General features: G+C 31.1%; 1 protein-coding gene across 1 annotated transcript; it reads right to left on the bottom strand.

Moving 5' to 3' along the window:
• On the bottom strand, positions 13961 to 15360 carry LOC18602511 (galactolipase DONGLE, chloroplastic). Its single transcript, XM_007033936.2, has one exon. The coding sequence runs from the start codon at positions 15358 to 15360 to the stop codon at positions 14014 to 14016; it is 1347 nt and encodes a 448-aa protein (XP_007033998.2). The 3' UTR covers positions 13961 to 14013.

Consider the following 17086-nt stretch of genomic DNA (forward strand, 5'->3'; position numbering starts at 1 on the left):
AGTGAAAAATAAATAAATAATAATAAATAAAAGATAATCGGAACAAATATTTGAGTATTACCACCAAAAGGGGCAAAGAGTTGCCTCTTTCGGGTGGATGTTTTTCGGGTGTGAATTTCGAGACGGATTTTCACCGAAGCGTCGGGATAAATCTGAACTCTAGATTTCAAAACCCATTAAGTCAAATAGTCATTGTTAGAAAACAATATATGTAGAAAATTTTTGTTAATTTAAATAAATATTAATAAATAAAGTTAATCCAATCGTTTAAAAATTAATTAATTATTAGATAAGCTTTGTAATCAAGTAAAAAAAATTGACCAACAACAAACATGGATTTAAATAGAAAACCAAAAAATAAAGTATATATATAAATAAAAAAATAAAAAATAACAAATAATCAAAATTTTTAAATAATCAATAAACGCGTGCATGTAGATACCATCATTTTATACTGTCATTGCATGCCACTCTTATTTTGCAAATGGCGCGGGAATCCCGATGATGGGATTTCCCAGATGAGCTTGTAGAGACGAGTTCTTCCGGGGATATCTCTAGGTGAGGAGAATTTCGAGACTTCACCAAAGCGTTGGGATGGTCTTTGAATAATTTTCCAATAAAAGATTACCGACTCCATCATTTAAAATAAACAAGTCATAACATCATTTTACGCTTGCATCATGTGCATACGTAAAATCAAACGAAAAACTCAGTCTGGCAATTCAATAAAAATATAATTAATAAAATATGGATTAAACTAAGAAAAGATTATATTAAGATAACTTAAGATTAAATGGTACCGTTCGTAGAACGGGCGTCACGGATGTGCTAACCCTTCTCCGTGCGTAACCGCACTCCCGAACTCTTCTCTAAAAAAAACGTGGACCAGTTCTCGTTCTTTCGACGGACCTAAAATTAATTTAGGACTTCGTCGATTAAGAATCGGGTTAATAGGTGACCAATCACACCTAGATAAAAAAGATTGGTGGCGACTCCCACACCCACACATATTTAATTTTTGCCCGCGTTTGGCGGACGGGTTCCCGGACCCGCACGTTACAACAATAGCCTAACTTGGTTCATTTCCAAGAGTGCAACCTTAGGCTCTTAATATGTAAAAATAGATTTAACGACATAAAAAGAAAACATAGGTTGAATTCAAACATAATCTTTCTTTCTTTCTTTCTTTCTTTTACAAGTTTAACAATGCAGAGAAAATTAAGTTTAACCTTTGAGAGAGAAATTCAAACTGTACATCTCTAACTCATTTATCTTCTCTCTGAGATTCCACTTTAAGTCAAAACTTTTTATTTAATGAAATTATAGTTATAAGCAAGAATTTATAATCACAATCCAATAAATTTTAATATATTTGAGACAGTACATTTAATAAAAAATAAATAAATAGATAAAGTAATCAACTGAACAAAATCAATTGTGAAGACCTTTTTATGAGTAAGTTGGACAGAATTTTGTTGGTAGAGAAATTTTATGAAGTTGTTTCATTCTATCTTGTAGAGTAAACTATCAAGATCTTTTATCAGACCATAATCCCATTTTTGTAGACTTGAATGATGTTAACTAGGGATTGAAAATCTTTCACTTCTTTTTTTCAAAGATAATCTTTCAAAATTTGTAATCATGGGTTCAATGAAACCAGCATATATGAAATTAGTGAAAAATTCTTGGAAGTCTTTTACATAAGCAATGATTGAAAATTTAGATTATTTTGAAAATTGCGAAAGATTTGTGAACATTTTTAGCAATAATAATGTAAGACACAGTCTAACATTGAGAGAAATAAAGAAAAAAAAGTTTTTTTTTAAATAAAAAGGAGAATAAGTTCTAAAGTGCAAATTGGACCATGATTAGGCTTTCTAAGCCTTGATTAAATTTGAAATTTAATTAAATTAATAATATATAAGTAACATATTACAAAGGCACTTAACAATTTGCACAGGTAATTGTAGTTAATTAAAAAATAAATTATACTTATTTTAAATTTTTTAACTATCAACGTAGATGTTTGTACAAATAGACAATTTGTAAACATGTATGTCTTTAAATAAACTCTCTATTGATTCTAAAAAACACATAAAGACAATAAACAACAACCTCTCTTTACTTTCTCAATATTTTTTAGATTTTCTCTATACTATTTTGCTGTAAAAAAATTCTATAGAATTTTGGTAATCTTACCATATATAAGTGGATGCTCAATAGATTGGTTCCATCAATGTAAAACGCAATCAATCACCGATTCATTGTATTCTCGAAGTTTATTATTTGTAACCCTTTTTCATACTATCACTAGCATAGATGAATAAAACTTTAAAAACAGTAGTATTGATACAACTGTTTTCTATAATTTGAACTCATGTGTTCTAACCTTAATCACCATGGCTCCATCATTGATGTTAATCTTGAATGTATGAGTTTTAGAAATATGACATATACCATAAAATTAAAAAAAAAAAATTTGGAGTTGAACAACTCAATTATCCAAGTTTCATCTACCATAAAAAAGAAAAAAAAAAATCAAAACTCATAGAATTTAAGTATTGATTATCTCCCTAAGATAGGAAATGCGCTTTAGTATCTAGAATTGTTGAGGATTGTAACCCAAATCATACGCCAGTTCAGAAATCAAATTCAAATTAATCCGCACCACAATGCATCAAGCTAATAATTTACAGAGAATGATTGACTATAGGGACACATAATTAACAAGTTGGGTTGAGCATTTGCCGCAAAGCCATTGAACCTGTAAAGCAATGATCATTTGTCATAATGCCTTACCTTGGTGCATTGTGTCAGTCATTTTTTAAGGCGAATTATTGGTCTTAATTAGCTGCGGAAGATGGAGTGTTTAGAAAACTAATTAATTTTTAACACACTACACAGTGAATACGAAGAAAAGTTACAATTGATAATGTGGTAAATAATTTTAATTAGCATAAGATTAAGAAATTGGAGGCACCATGTGTTTCTTGGCCTAGGACCAAGCCCTAGGGAACTAGGTATTTCCTTCGAAGGTCATTAATATTGAAGACAAAAGTTGCCTTAAAAGATATTTGGTGAAAAGCTTCCTGTTTGACCCACCTTTCTTTGCTCAGGCTTTATCAGGCAAAGGTGGCCCTCTTAACTGAAATCCAGATGGGGTATATATTACAATAATCACAAAGCAAATGCTTAATTAACTCACTTAAACCATTCTAAAGTTTATGGCTGCGAAACCCCCCCACCATGCAATATTCTAGACCTTGCTAGCCTTGCTTTCTTCTTAATTTTTCTTTTATTCTAAGTATTGTAGTCATGTGTAAGAAAAAAAAAATAGTTTAAAAAATAAACCTTTAGTTAATTAGTACATCCAAGAACAAGAAGAAGAAGAAATCAATAAACAAATAAACCCAACCCGACATAAGATTGAAACAAAAGGAAACACCCATAGAATATTGAACTTGAACATATATAAAAGCTAATGGTTTATTTGGTACATATTATCTATTTTCTACGTATATGATATCATGTAAGAAAGTAGCCTTTTTCCATCTTCAAAAGTCCGCTTTTTTGTCTTCAAAATCTAAACCCGAAACTTTTAAATAAAAATTTACATTCTGAGTTATCGAAATACGTGCATTTTGAAAATGAAAAACTTAATGATTAATAAAATCGAGTCAACAAATTCAAACTCAATATTATATTTGTATGAACATTTAGAGCCCCACTTTTGTCTGCGTTTGATTGAAACTCTAAAAGGAAATCCGAAACAGAATCACAAGGAGTCACATTGAAAAGGATAGGAATTTTACTCAACAGGAGCATCCACTTCCCAGTACAAAGTCTAACACAAGTTCCCCACATATCGGCTTTGAAAGTTTCAAAATCCATTTGTTTAATTAGTCATTAGTATGAAAATAATCATGTTCATGGTCGGAATCTTAACAGGGAGGACCATGATCAAAGCATATTGTATTGATTTTTAATCATCTGACTATATAATTGTTTCCAGTTGGTTTCAGTAGCAGCTAGCCGCCACACGAACAGTGTCATCGAAATTCCTGTCGTGAAATCATGGGAAAAATCTCTACAGTTTCCCACCACATTTGTGTCTTTCAAATTGCCAAGGTCAACTCAAGCAAAATCAATACAATCGCTGTGTTAAATCAATGAAGTAATCTGAAACGGAGCCAGACGCCAAAATTTGATACTATAAAAAATTAGTCATGAGATTATAGCTAGGGAACACTAGATTTAATTATATTAATTAGAAAGTCATAGGCATTGGAAATATTTCATCCGTCAATGGCCGATTTCTTGATTTGGTAGTTCCAGAAGAAGAAGAAAAAAGAAATGGAGAAAATGACTCAGATAGCCCCCTCTATAGCGTCATGTATAAATTCCCCTCGTATTCTTCTATCGCAATTAGTGAATATTGAATTTTTGTGTTTACTCTCTATATTTACACTAATCACATTATATCATTGAAACTAATATCTATGAATTATTTATATACAAACCTCTGAAAATTGTCAATGAAGTCACATTTTACAAGCTCTATGGGTGGGTGAAGTAGTTCAACGCCCATAAATAACAGTTCAACACATCATCAAGAATAATCGAATATTTAAATTTTTTTAGTTAAAATATGTAAAATTTAAAGTATGATAATTAAAAAAAGTTTTTCAACAATTTAAAAATATTCAAATAAATTCTTATTCTTCTATTGCTTTTAAATTAAGTTTTTATACTTTTATTTTGAGTCAAATAGTATTCGAGCATTTAATTCATTAGTTGGTATATGATCTCTTTTTCAAAAAGAGTAGGGTTCAAATTTTTTTTCCTAAATACATAAAAAAAATAAACTCTTATAATTCAAGGTTGATTAATTATTATTAAATAAAATATCATTTATCATTTTATGATTACGTCAGGGTAACATAACGTTTATATAATGTCAGGGTTGACTAATTATTATTAAATAAAATATTATTTATCATTTTATGATCTCGTTACGCTAATATAGCATTTATATCGTGTCAAGGTTGACTAATTATCATTAAATCAAATATTACTTATCATATTATGATTATGTCACGCTAATATAACATTGACATGGTCTCAAAGTTGAATAATTATCATTAAATCAAATATCAATTATCATTTTATGATCACGTCATGTTAACATAGTGTTTACATAGTATTTGTGTAAAATATGAAAAATATCACGTGATAATGTTATTATCTCATATAAACGTGTCATATCATTATCTATTATAATATGTTAATATATTAGTCAGTGTCACGTTACGTAGCGTTTGTATGAAATATGAAAAATATCATACAATAATGTTATTAATTAGAGAAAACTGTGAGAAATAATCTTTCTTGATAAAGATATTTTAAAAGTAACCACCAAAATAAATTTAATTATTTTTAACCATAATTAATCATGATTTGATGAAAATACCCTTTAAACTATTTCAAATAAATTAAACCATTAATCACAATTTCTCCTCATTTCTCTCCATTTGTGCTTTGGATTTCTCTCTCACCATCCTAGTCTTTCAAATTTTATCGATTTCTCTGTTCAGCATTTGTTTGCTATGCTTCCGATTTCTCTCTCCTGCATTTTCAGATTTTTTTTTCTTACACTTTCAAGACACCAAGTAATGATTTAGACATGCTTGGGTGGGTGACTGTTTAGAAAATTCGATTTTTAGATATTTTGGATAAAACTAAAACAGTAAAAATATTCACAAATGTATGAAATAACTTTTAATTGAATTAATTCGGGACCTAAATACCAATAAACTCAAAATTTTAAAATTTTAAAATTTAGGTTTTCAAAGATTTTTTTTTTTTAGTCAAAGTAGGTGTTTTAGATAAAAAATATTTGTATTTTGATTTATGAAAACATGTTAGAAACACTTTAATTTGTGTCAAATTGTCAAAAAAATAAAAAAAAAGAAAAAAGTTGATAGGATTTGAAATTTTGGTTCGTAAGTAACAACATTTTAGGCATTAAAGTGTTACAAAATGTTTTTGAATATATCGTGTAACAACAATATTTTTTCAACATGCATTGTAACAATAATATTTTTTTTTCAACACGGTGTGTAATAACTTTTTTTAATCATGGCGTGTAACATGTTTTTGTATATAGCATGTAACAACAGTATTTTTTTCAATATGACGTGTAACAATCTAACAATGGCTTGTTGTATATTTTTGTACATAACGTGTAACACACTAACCATGGCTTGTCATAGGTTTTTGTATAAAGTGTGTAACACGCTAACTATGGCTTGTCACAGGTTTTTGTACATGACGTGTAACACGATAACCATGACTTGTCATAAGTTTTTGTACATGGCGTGTCACAGGTTTTTGTACATGACGTGTAACACGCTAACCATGACTTGTCACAGGTTTTTGTACATGACGTGTTACAGGTTTTTGTACATAGCATGTAACAACAATATTTTTTTCAATATGTCGTGTAACAATCTAATCATGACTTGTTATATATTTTTGTACATAACGTGTAACACGCTAATCATGACTTGTCATAGGTTTTTGTATAAGGCGTGTAACACGCTAACCATGGCTTGTCACAAGTTTTTGTACATGACGTGTAACACGCTAACCATGACTTGTCATAAGTTTTTGTACATAACGTGTCACAGGTTTTTGTACATGACGTGTAACACGCTAACGATGACTTGTCACAGGTTTTTGTACATGGCGTGTTATAAGTTTTTGTACATGTCGTGTAACATGCTAACCATAACTTGTCACTAACGTGTAACATCATAGCGTGTAACTTCATTAAGAGTAATTTTATCTAACTTGATTAAAAATAATTAAAATTATAAAAAAAACCATTTTTAAAAACATCTTTATGTTTAAAGACTATTTTTTAAAATACCTCATGTTATTATATCATATAAAAATGTTCAATCATCATTTATTATAAATATAAAAAATATCACATGATAATATTATTTATCATATAAACAAATCCAATCATTATTTATTATAATATATTAATATATTAATATATCAGTCAATATCACTTAACATGAAAATTAGATAATACGATTTAGTGAACAGTTTATACGATTAGTAAATTGACATTTCCCAACGGAATATATTTCCAAAAAGGCAGGAAGTGGCTCAACGTCGCTGTGTCGTAGTCAAACAAACAATTGCAACAGTTTGACGTTAAAATTTAAGCACTCAATACACGCCAAGCTCCCACTTTGTTTTTTTCTTGCTACGGAAACACTGTGACTTGACACGACATTTGGTAAACTTGCAATGCTGCCCACAAACCCATATATTTTATTATTATAATTACTGTGTTTTTTAGCCACAAACTTCTTGTTCAACTATATGACTTTCTTTTGAGAATTATTATTATTCTTGTTGTCAACAAATCCAAGGCTTTACGGATAGCAAAGCAGCAAAATGGCTACTGTGAGACAGTGAGATGTGTAAAGATGGAATCAATTTTCACGTGTTTCATTTGGTCGGTTCTCATTTGCATGCAGAATTGGAGCTGTACGCGTTTATGAGATACGGGAAGGATTATTTAGGTATTTATTCACCTCATGCTCACATTTTCTCCCAAATATTTGGTCCGACGTGTACTTGACCTGTTTAGATCACGTTGGTTCTTTTAGTTTTCAACAATGAAAAAAATGAGAATAACGTTAAAATGTGTGGGTGTATGATCTTAAGTGTTAAAATTGTCCAGCCACGACGGCCAGAGACAAATGAAAAAAATATTAAACTTATTTGCTAATTTTGAATATGTTTTACTATGGTGAGTGTCGAATCATTTTAAAATTATAATTAAGTAATATAAAGAATATGGTGCAACACAAAAGAAGTATCATCAATTATCACGTAATTGTAACGCAATTATCACGATGGCACTGGTGAGGATGGAGTGAGGCTCAATAGCAAAGGTGTCAATATCTCCTTTTGTTTATCATTTTTTTACCCTTACATCACTATTACAAAAGGTATAAATTGTAAAGTAATGTAATTTTTATTTTCTTCCCTTTCGAACTTTTACCAAGCAATTGACAGAAAGAAAATAAAATTTTTCCCACCGGCATTATGGATAAACACACACACCAATACTGTTGCGAAGGAGCAATCTCTTTATCCCCTTGTGTGTGTTTAAGAATTCGAGGGATTTCATATATAGAGATGTGATCAAAATGAGTAACGAATCAATCTGTATCATTTGATTTTTTTTTCTTTATGGATACTTGACACTTAGTTAATTACTTGCATATATACTGTAATTGATATGCAAGGTGGTACAAAGAAAAACTCAATAAGAGAATTTTATAGGATCAAAATCCTGGCTTTTAACATTATATGGAAACACTTCTTTTGTCTACATTTTTGTTAAATTTGGTGTTAAGTGTCAGTTGACAACACATGTCTAACATGTGTCAGCCATGTCAGAGACACATGTTAGCTGACTTATATATTATTTATTTATTTAAGAATTTTATTTGATTATAATTTTAAAATTTTATATTAATTATATTAAAAAATAGACGAATATAAAAATTCTTTATTTTGAATTAGAATATTCATCAATGCCATGTGGAATATTTCCATCCAACTAGTTGCCAAAGGGAGTTAATGACACCAATGTTTCCATCCAACTTAATTGGGTGTAAATAATTTATAAAAGCTCAATTGATTGATATGATTGATTTAATTAAGTTTAGAAGCATTTTTTTTATTTAAATCTTAATTGTTCTTCTTTCATAATTATCATCTTCTTTTTCGTTTACCTTTCCACGAAAAAGGTAAGAGGAGGGTACTTCTTTTTTGTATTGGGATGGCTCGAACAGGGGTTCTTTCTGTTGGCTGATTACCTTCTTGTTTGAGGGGCCTAATTGTACAGCTTTTGGGAGGTTGAATGCTGTGTTGGGTTGCATAAATGTGGGACTCAATAAAGCATTCCCTCCTTTGACCAATTATATATGAATTACTTTTCAACAAAAAAAAAAAAGAAAAAAAAAAGGTAATAGGAGGAGAGCAAGAGAATCCGTTTTGGTCGTCCCAATTATGTCAATGCCTATCATAATATTCCTCAAGAGTCAAGACACAATCACGATCATGATGCCGTATATATATATATATATATATATATATATATATATATATATATACACACACAACTTAGGAAAAGAACAGTCTTGAATAGTGTACGTACTATATATTCATGCATGCCAAAGCATGGAAATTGCGTTGATCCTGTTTTCTTTTTTGAAACTTTGTTTTGGTCCTGTTACGTCTAATAATGCTAGAATTTTGGTTATGCCTAGTGAAACTATGTAAAATTTTCATTTCCTTTTCTTTATAAGCGCATAGTTTCCATCATTATAACTTACATCTATATATATTCCATTATCTTTTTCACCCATTGATCAATTTGTTGACTATATATATATTCATTAAGAAAATGCTGAGAATAATTGCCTTTGGACAGAATATATCATATGCTCTTGTTAGCAAACTACGGTAATAAAAATAAAGTTCTTAATAAATAGTTGGAAGAAATACATCAATGTCTACTTAAATCTGTTGTCATAAACAACTTGATTGTAAATTTAGTGCGACATATTACTCAATCCTAGCCTATTGCGCACAATAAGTAAACCCCAAAGATTGCTATGGGATAAGTTTACACCCTCTTTGCAAGAACACAAAGAAACCTCTACTCCCATCTATAGCTGTAAAACTCATTCCCTTGGATCACAAATTACTAACATGGTATTATGTATCTTATATATACATAGATAGTGAAGATTAGTTCGATGGGATGTTATTCGATTATAGATACATAGAGAGTGAATCAGTTTTCAATTTTTATAAACAAATTTAGGTAATTAACACATATTTATTGAATTATAAAATAAAGAAAGTTAATCACAGGAGTAGAGACATATCTAAATTATATTTAAACTTGAGTTATGAAATTTCAAATCTTTATGGAATAATAATTTTTGGTTTGGAGAAGGATGTTACAGCTGTGATCAACTTGAGGATTTGTAGGCGATCATGAGTCATGTGTAGCGTGCATTTCGTGCATGAAGACTAAAGAAGATGAGTCTTTGTCCTCTTATTATGGGTTAAGTTGCCGGTTTCTCTCGAAAACCTAAATAGGTAACTGATCAATGTCAATGAAAATCTTATGAGCAGATCAGAACAAAGTCATTTCTCCATTACTTGGACAAATTAAATTGAAAAAGTCGGTTCAATTTCTAAAATAAGAATCTTAATATATGTAACGCTTCATTAATTTGTTACTTTTATTTATAAAAAATTTGTGTGTTTATTTTTCAAATAAACACATGTATTTGTTTAGTGTACTGTTAATTTTCTTAGCTAGCCAACTACATGAATTTCTTTTAGCTTCATGATTATGTTAGAATGCTTTTGGTTGAATTCACGATTGTTTTTCTTATTCAAAATTCTATTCACATAATTAGTCCACTCATGTTGCTGTTCATGAGCAAGAATTGTCGGGGTTTAGCCAGATTTGCTTTCTAAGCCTTTGTGATTCGAAATGCCACAATAAAGTTAAATGTTTTATATATACTAAGAACATATCTTAATTTGTTTCCCTTGAAGTTACTTTGCTAACAATGGTTTGAATAATCAGGACCCTACCACTGCTAGCTACCACTATTTGTTCATCATCATTCATCATTTGCTGTCTAGAATTGAAAAATTAGATCACTGACCTGACCTTTAGCATTAACCTTCAAGGTTTGTTTGTCAACCTTTCGAAACAAGATTCAAGGCAACCAAAGTGGGTAACACGAGAGGGTTCGGGCTCCCCTCTATCATTCTTTGTCCAATCAGGACTTTCTTATGTACCTTAAATCATCATTTGTATACATAGAACTCATAATTCACAAAAAAAACAATAATAAAACACTATTATTTTATACTTCCATTAAATTTTTAAATTTTGTGAATGAAATTAAAATATAATCACATATCTCCTTATTTGTATATATTAATTATTATGACTTCACTTGTGGAGTTTAAAAGCTTTACCGACAATATATATGATAATTTTTTGTTTGAAAATTTTCAAGAACAATACAAGTAAAAAATTTTATTTTCATTGTCATTTTGAAATTAAATAAACCCATAGTATACATTTTAGAATTTGAGTGGGAACAGGATACATGCATGCATGACACTCTTAAATCAGTCCCTGTCGACAAGCCTAATTCATTTATCCTGCTAGCGATATCTGAATATACAATAACCATGAGAGCCAAGTACCAAACTCACAATGCCAAAAACAAGTAAACCGTGGAAGACTGACCACTTACTTGATTCTAGTTCCAAATATTGGATCAACTCGCTTAGTAATTAATGTTTCAAATGTAACATACAGTTGAATATTTAATTTATTAATTGATATATGATCTTTTACTTAAAAAATATGATTCAAATTCTTTTTTTTTTAATCAAAATTTTTTTTGAATATAATATTCATAAAATGTCTAAACTGTTGCAGGATATCAGTCATACTTGACAGAAAAATGCTACTATATGAATACTATAGCGAAATGCCATTTTATTCAACTCTTTAGCCCGACAAGGTCCGATCAGACACAAAAATAAACACCTTTGAAATTTGTAAAAAATTGTAATCTTGTCATTGTGACATGATTGGATCCTTGCAAGACTAAAAGAAGTCAACTATCATTTCTTTTATTAATAGGGCTGGTCTAGGAAAATGTAAAAAGGCAAATAACGAGAGTGAACAAAAATTAGGGATCAGAGTACAACTTATTCTAAGTACGTACATATTGATTTGAAAATTAAAAAGGTTCATTGACTATATTAATTCCATGATTATATATTTTCAAAAAAACATATTTAATTTAATCTTTAGTGGCTTGAGTTCAATTCCTTTTAGGTCCAACTAAATCCTTTTTCTTTCTTTTCAACCTTTTTTTCCTTTGAAAACATGAAATCACGTTAAACACAAATTTTTCCAATGTCAAGCACGATGCATAATATGAAAATTTAATGTTAATTTTTCTTTTTATTTTATATCTATTTATATTAGTGAATTTGAAAACTTGTATAAATTTAAATTGTTAATGAAATTTTATTTTATAATTTAGTCAAGCACAATTTATGATACTTAATGTGAAAATCTAATGTTAATTTTTTTCTACTTTATGTCTATTTATATTAGTAAATCTAAAAACTTATATAAATTTAAATTGTTAATGAAATTTTATGCTATAATTTAATTTTATATCCAAAGTGATTAATTTTTTACTTAAAATCGAATAATTGACCTAATCCATAACCTAATCTATAATCTTATATGATTACTATTTAGCCACCTTTCATATAATATTTTGAATCCGCCACTAGTTTTGATTACATTTTGGACTCTAGTAAAAATTTTGTATTAGGTTTTATGATATTGAATAAAATAATTAAATTTAATTGAAAAAAATACTTCAAAAAGAAAATTATAACTTATATAAAGATACTAAAAATGAGATTATCATATACATAAATGGGTCACGAGTGTTTGAAGCATTTTTCTTTTGCAGTGTATGAGAGTCAGTTGGCAACATTTAAAAAAAAAAGAAATAGCAGTCAGCAATTTTTTGATTAAACATTGATAAATTTTTTTGATATGGAGAGAAAGGTTGGACTTGAACCATAAGACAAAGAACTTCTAGTTTACAATATTTTGGCTAATTTAATTAGGGAAAAAATATATCAAAAAAATTTATGAAGTCCTCAGGGAATTTTATTTACATTCACTGTTTTCTTTCATTTGCTAATACAAGCAGAGTTTCTTACTTATATAAGAAAGAGAACCAAGGAATATTATTAATGAAAACCAAAATGTATATACACAAGTTGAGCGAGGTTGAACAACCAGGAAGTTCCCCCTTAAAAATAAGCAATCTAATAACAGAATTAATCTGATGAAAAGGCCCCAAGGAATATGGTGGAAAGTAAATCAGAAATTGCAACCAAGCTATTAACTCCTGTCCCTACCAGCCCCCAATCAGTCTCTCCTTAACAAAGACACCATAGCTGTAGAGCTAACATTGGCAGGTTGGCCAGGTTGCTATTTTTTGCAACTGTGGTGCGTGTGAAACTAAAGAAAATTTTAATTAGAGAGAGTTTTATATATAGTAGGAATTTAAGGCAATTGTAACTTGCTAAACTAGGATATCTTTTCCTTCTCTTTTTCATTGTCCACTAAATTTGAATAAGAAGTTAAAAATCAAGAACATCAAAACATGAGCCAAGTTCAAAGTGTGCATGTGTTTTTGCTTTGTGTGGATATGTTCTGCAAGGTGCTTTTGTCTAGTGAGTGAGTTTGTACATGTGAGAGGGAGAGGGAGAAATTCCTCATCAAATTAAAGCACAAGGTTTCTGTTGGTGCAAATGGGCTTTATATAAAATTTAAAAAATTGGTAAAATTGATGATCCAATCGTTCCACTATATAACTTTATGCAATATAACCTTTGAGTTAAGACAACTTTTTATTATGTGTTATAACTTTTCTATTTTGAAAATACATTAACAGTTTCTGATCCATATTTTCCATGTTTAGCTTCATGTCATTAAACATCAAGATCTTTATATGGTTACTAGTTATTTGAGAAATGAAATAGCTAGAAAAAGGAAAGAGAGGAATAAGACTACCAAAATTTGTAAAACAAGGAGAATAGTCTTTAAATAATTTCAACCATTCTACAATTGGTTGTGCTTGAGATAATCTCTTGATTTCTTCTCAGAGATTACAAAAAATTTTCCCTGAATGTACAATGGACTAATTTTTGCTCTAGTTCTATATATATATCACTAATGAATTCCCTTTTCCTGCGAAAAAATCACTAAAAATGATTGGCAAAATAAAAAAGATATACAAGGCCAAGGGGGTTCCTAAGGTTAATTAATAAGAATAATTAGGATCTTTGAGATTGAACCAAGTTTACCATATTGATCGCAGCATCTTTCCATGGCAAATTAATGTTAAAATTTTGGGCACTCAAGAGCAACTCCCTTGCCCTATTTAGAAAATCAACACCATCCTTTTGAATCTGCACTCTTTTGGGCCATTTGAGTAAGCTGATGTATGTTTCAAGGTCATGAACGCATGAAGGATTTTGCACGTTGAAGAAGTCCAGGACTAGTTCAACACCAACGTGAGCATAACATGAGCAGCTCCATGGGAACTCATATCTCCCTCCCAAAACCCTAAAATTCTCGTTGAATAAAACACCTGGAAGCTTTGTAATGGGGTCGTTAACATTGGCTATTCTCAGCACTTTAACTCCCAATTCCTCACACCTTTGCTTGAAACTTGAGTTCCCAACTCTAGGTCCCCCAAAGGAGAAGACAGTGACCGGTATTTCTTGGTCTGAATCGATTTTATTCAAGCCAAGCTCTGTAATATCATAAGCAAAAAGAAGGGCCAAAGCACTCCCCATACTATGGCCAGCCACAGTTATGCTCAACTTCTCACCTTTGTATTTGTTTAGTATCCTTGAAACCTCGGATAGAAGCTGTTCGCGACAACTCTCGAGTCCAAACTTGCTATCTGTTTCGTCTGAAGTGTACAAGCTCAAAAACCCTGACTCCACCTTCACTTCCGGCCTCGGGTTATGCGGGTCTAGGCGTGCAGGCGTGAGCGAGCTCATGAAATTGGCAACCCATTCATGGTTTGTAACCGTCCCTCGAAAAGTGATCAGCACATCTCTTCTCCCTAGCCTTTTAACGGCATCATCCGATGACACCGCTGCATATCCAATCCAACGGCCGCAAGAAGCCGTTTGGATTGGAATGTTGACATCAGGTGTAGCGTAGATGTATTTCGTTACTTGGTAACCAGAGTTCTCCATCCCAACTTCTTTTAGCATACTCTTCTTTCCGTACTTGCAATTCAAGTACCTTCTGGAGTTGGGGTCAAGATCAAAGGCCTTGTAACAGGCGGCGACGAACTCCCCATATCGGATGATCTCTTTCCGGAGAAGAGGGTGCAATGGTTCGACTAGATTTTCCCAGTTGTTGGAACCTTGAATTTCTCTCCAGAAACGAGACAAGATAGAACTAGTTTTGGAAACTGCGGCAGCAGTGACCGCCATAACTGGTGTTTCTACAGAGTTATTAGCAATAACTGATTGTCTTGATGAAGAAATCCCCGTTTTCTTTGGCAAGCAAACTTGCCCAAATGAATGTGACCGACGCTGAATGTCCCCTGGAAATGCGATATGGTTCATGTTTATGCTTGGCATCAACACTTTAGACGCCATTTTAGAGGGTGTGGGAGGGAGAGAGACAGGGAGACAGAGACAGAGACAGAGAGGGAGATGAGAGGCTACTCTATTTTGTGAAAGAATATGAAACAATTGGATATATATATATATAAAGGAAGGAGAGAGGAAGAGAGGGTGGGAGCTAAATACCTGACAATGGTGTTTCTCTCATGGTGAAATTGAGGGGCAGAGAGAGAGAGGGGAAAATGGAAAAAGAAAAGAAAAAGCACGTTGCCGAGTATTTGACTGAGATAATCATTCAAAATTGCGAAGGGAGGTGGTCGGTCGGGTTTATATTTTTGCGGCTGGTCAGCCTTCTTTTTACGTATATATTAAAAAATTAATATACTCTTCTAAAACACATATACTTACTATAAATAAACTAAAACGCTCATAAACGCTCACAGGCGTTACTTTGTCGTTTGCTTTTCTTTTTCTTTTTATTTTTATTGGGGTTGACTTCAAAACACCCCCAAAGCTATGAACAGAGCAAAATTCCCTGGCTATGCCCTGAAATGTTAAACCCAAATATATTAATTTCTGCGTACCATGCAGATCCCAGTTGCATATTTTATTTCATTCTTTAACGTTATTTTGTGGATTCATCGGACAGGAATTTAAATAGCATTGTTTTGTGGATAAAATGTTAATTTGAGTTTCGATTTAATCACCTTTGTCAAAGTTCAACTTGGAATGGTAGAACTTAGTAAGTCAAGGAATTTCACAGAGAGACCAATTAATTAGACGGAACGTTGATTTTATTTTGAAGATATGAATAAATTCTCAGTAAAGAAAAAAAAATTTAATTGTTGAAGGAAAGAATTGGTTTTCCATATGTAAATGTCGATAAGTAACGGATTGTACTCATATGTTAATAAATGTAATCGCATGAGCGAAAATAAGTCATCTCCATAAAAACACATAAGAAGATAATAATTTTGATACAATATTTAATTATCCATAACATTATTAAATAAAGTATTAAAACATGTTACAATACTTACAAAAGTTCAAAGCAACTCTTGATTAAACATCCCCAGCATTTTCAACGAATGACGTCTAGTTAGGTTTTACTTTATATAAATTATGACGTTAATCTGGGGCCAACTGGTGATATCCCACTTTACCCCTGGAGGGGCATGCTTATATAGGGACATAAACGCCACTGGGACAGTAATTTTTTTTTACCCTTTTGCCCTTTTTGGGAATTATCCCTATCCTTAATTTAATTTGAATTAGGGTTCCCTATTTCCTTAGTTTTTCATCAATTACTTAATGAATACAAGTAAGATGTGGTCGGAAAAGAGGGATAATATAGAATTAAGATGTGGTCGGAAAAGGGTTTGGAATTTGGCCGGCAATTAATTTTCAATAAAGGGACATAAATTGTAAGAAAATTACACACATGACCCAAAAATCGGTTACTTGATTTGACGAACATGTATATAAATATTTATGAGGTTAAAGAGACAAGAGTGTTAAAGTTCAACGCGGGGGAGTGACTTTTGGCTTTTGGGCATAAACATTGAAACGCTTTTGTGTTCTGCTCTTCTTTATCACATGCTATAAACCTTTCTAATTAGATTAGGCAACGAGAAGTGTGCTTCACCGCCAGCTTCCTCACTTCCTCTTACACGGTCGCTGGTTTTTGACTGCCTTCCCCTTTGCCAAGAACCTTATATCATAAAAGATTACATATAAGACTGTACCTTCTGCTCTCAAA

Source organism: Theobroma cacao, chromosome 4, assembly GCF_000208745.1.
Source record: "Theobroma cacao cultivar B97-61/B2 chromosome 4, Criollo_cocoa_genome_V2, whole genome shotgun sequence".
Lineage (NCBI taxonomy): Eukaryota > Viridiplantae > Streptophyta > Magnoliopsida > Malvales > Malvaceae > Theobroma > Theobroma cacao.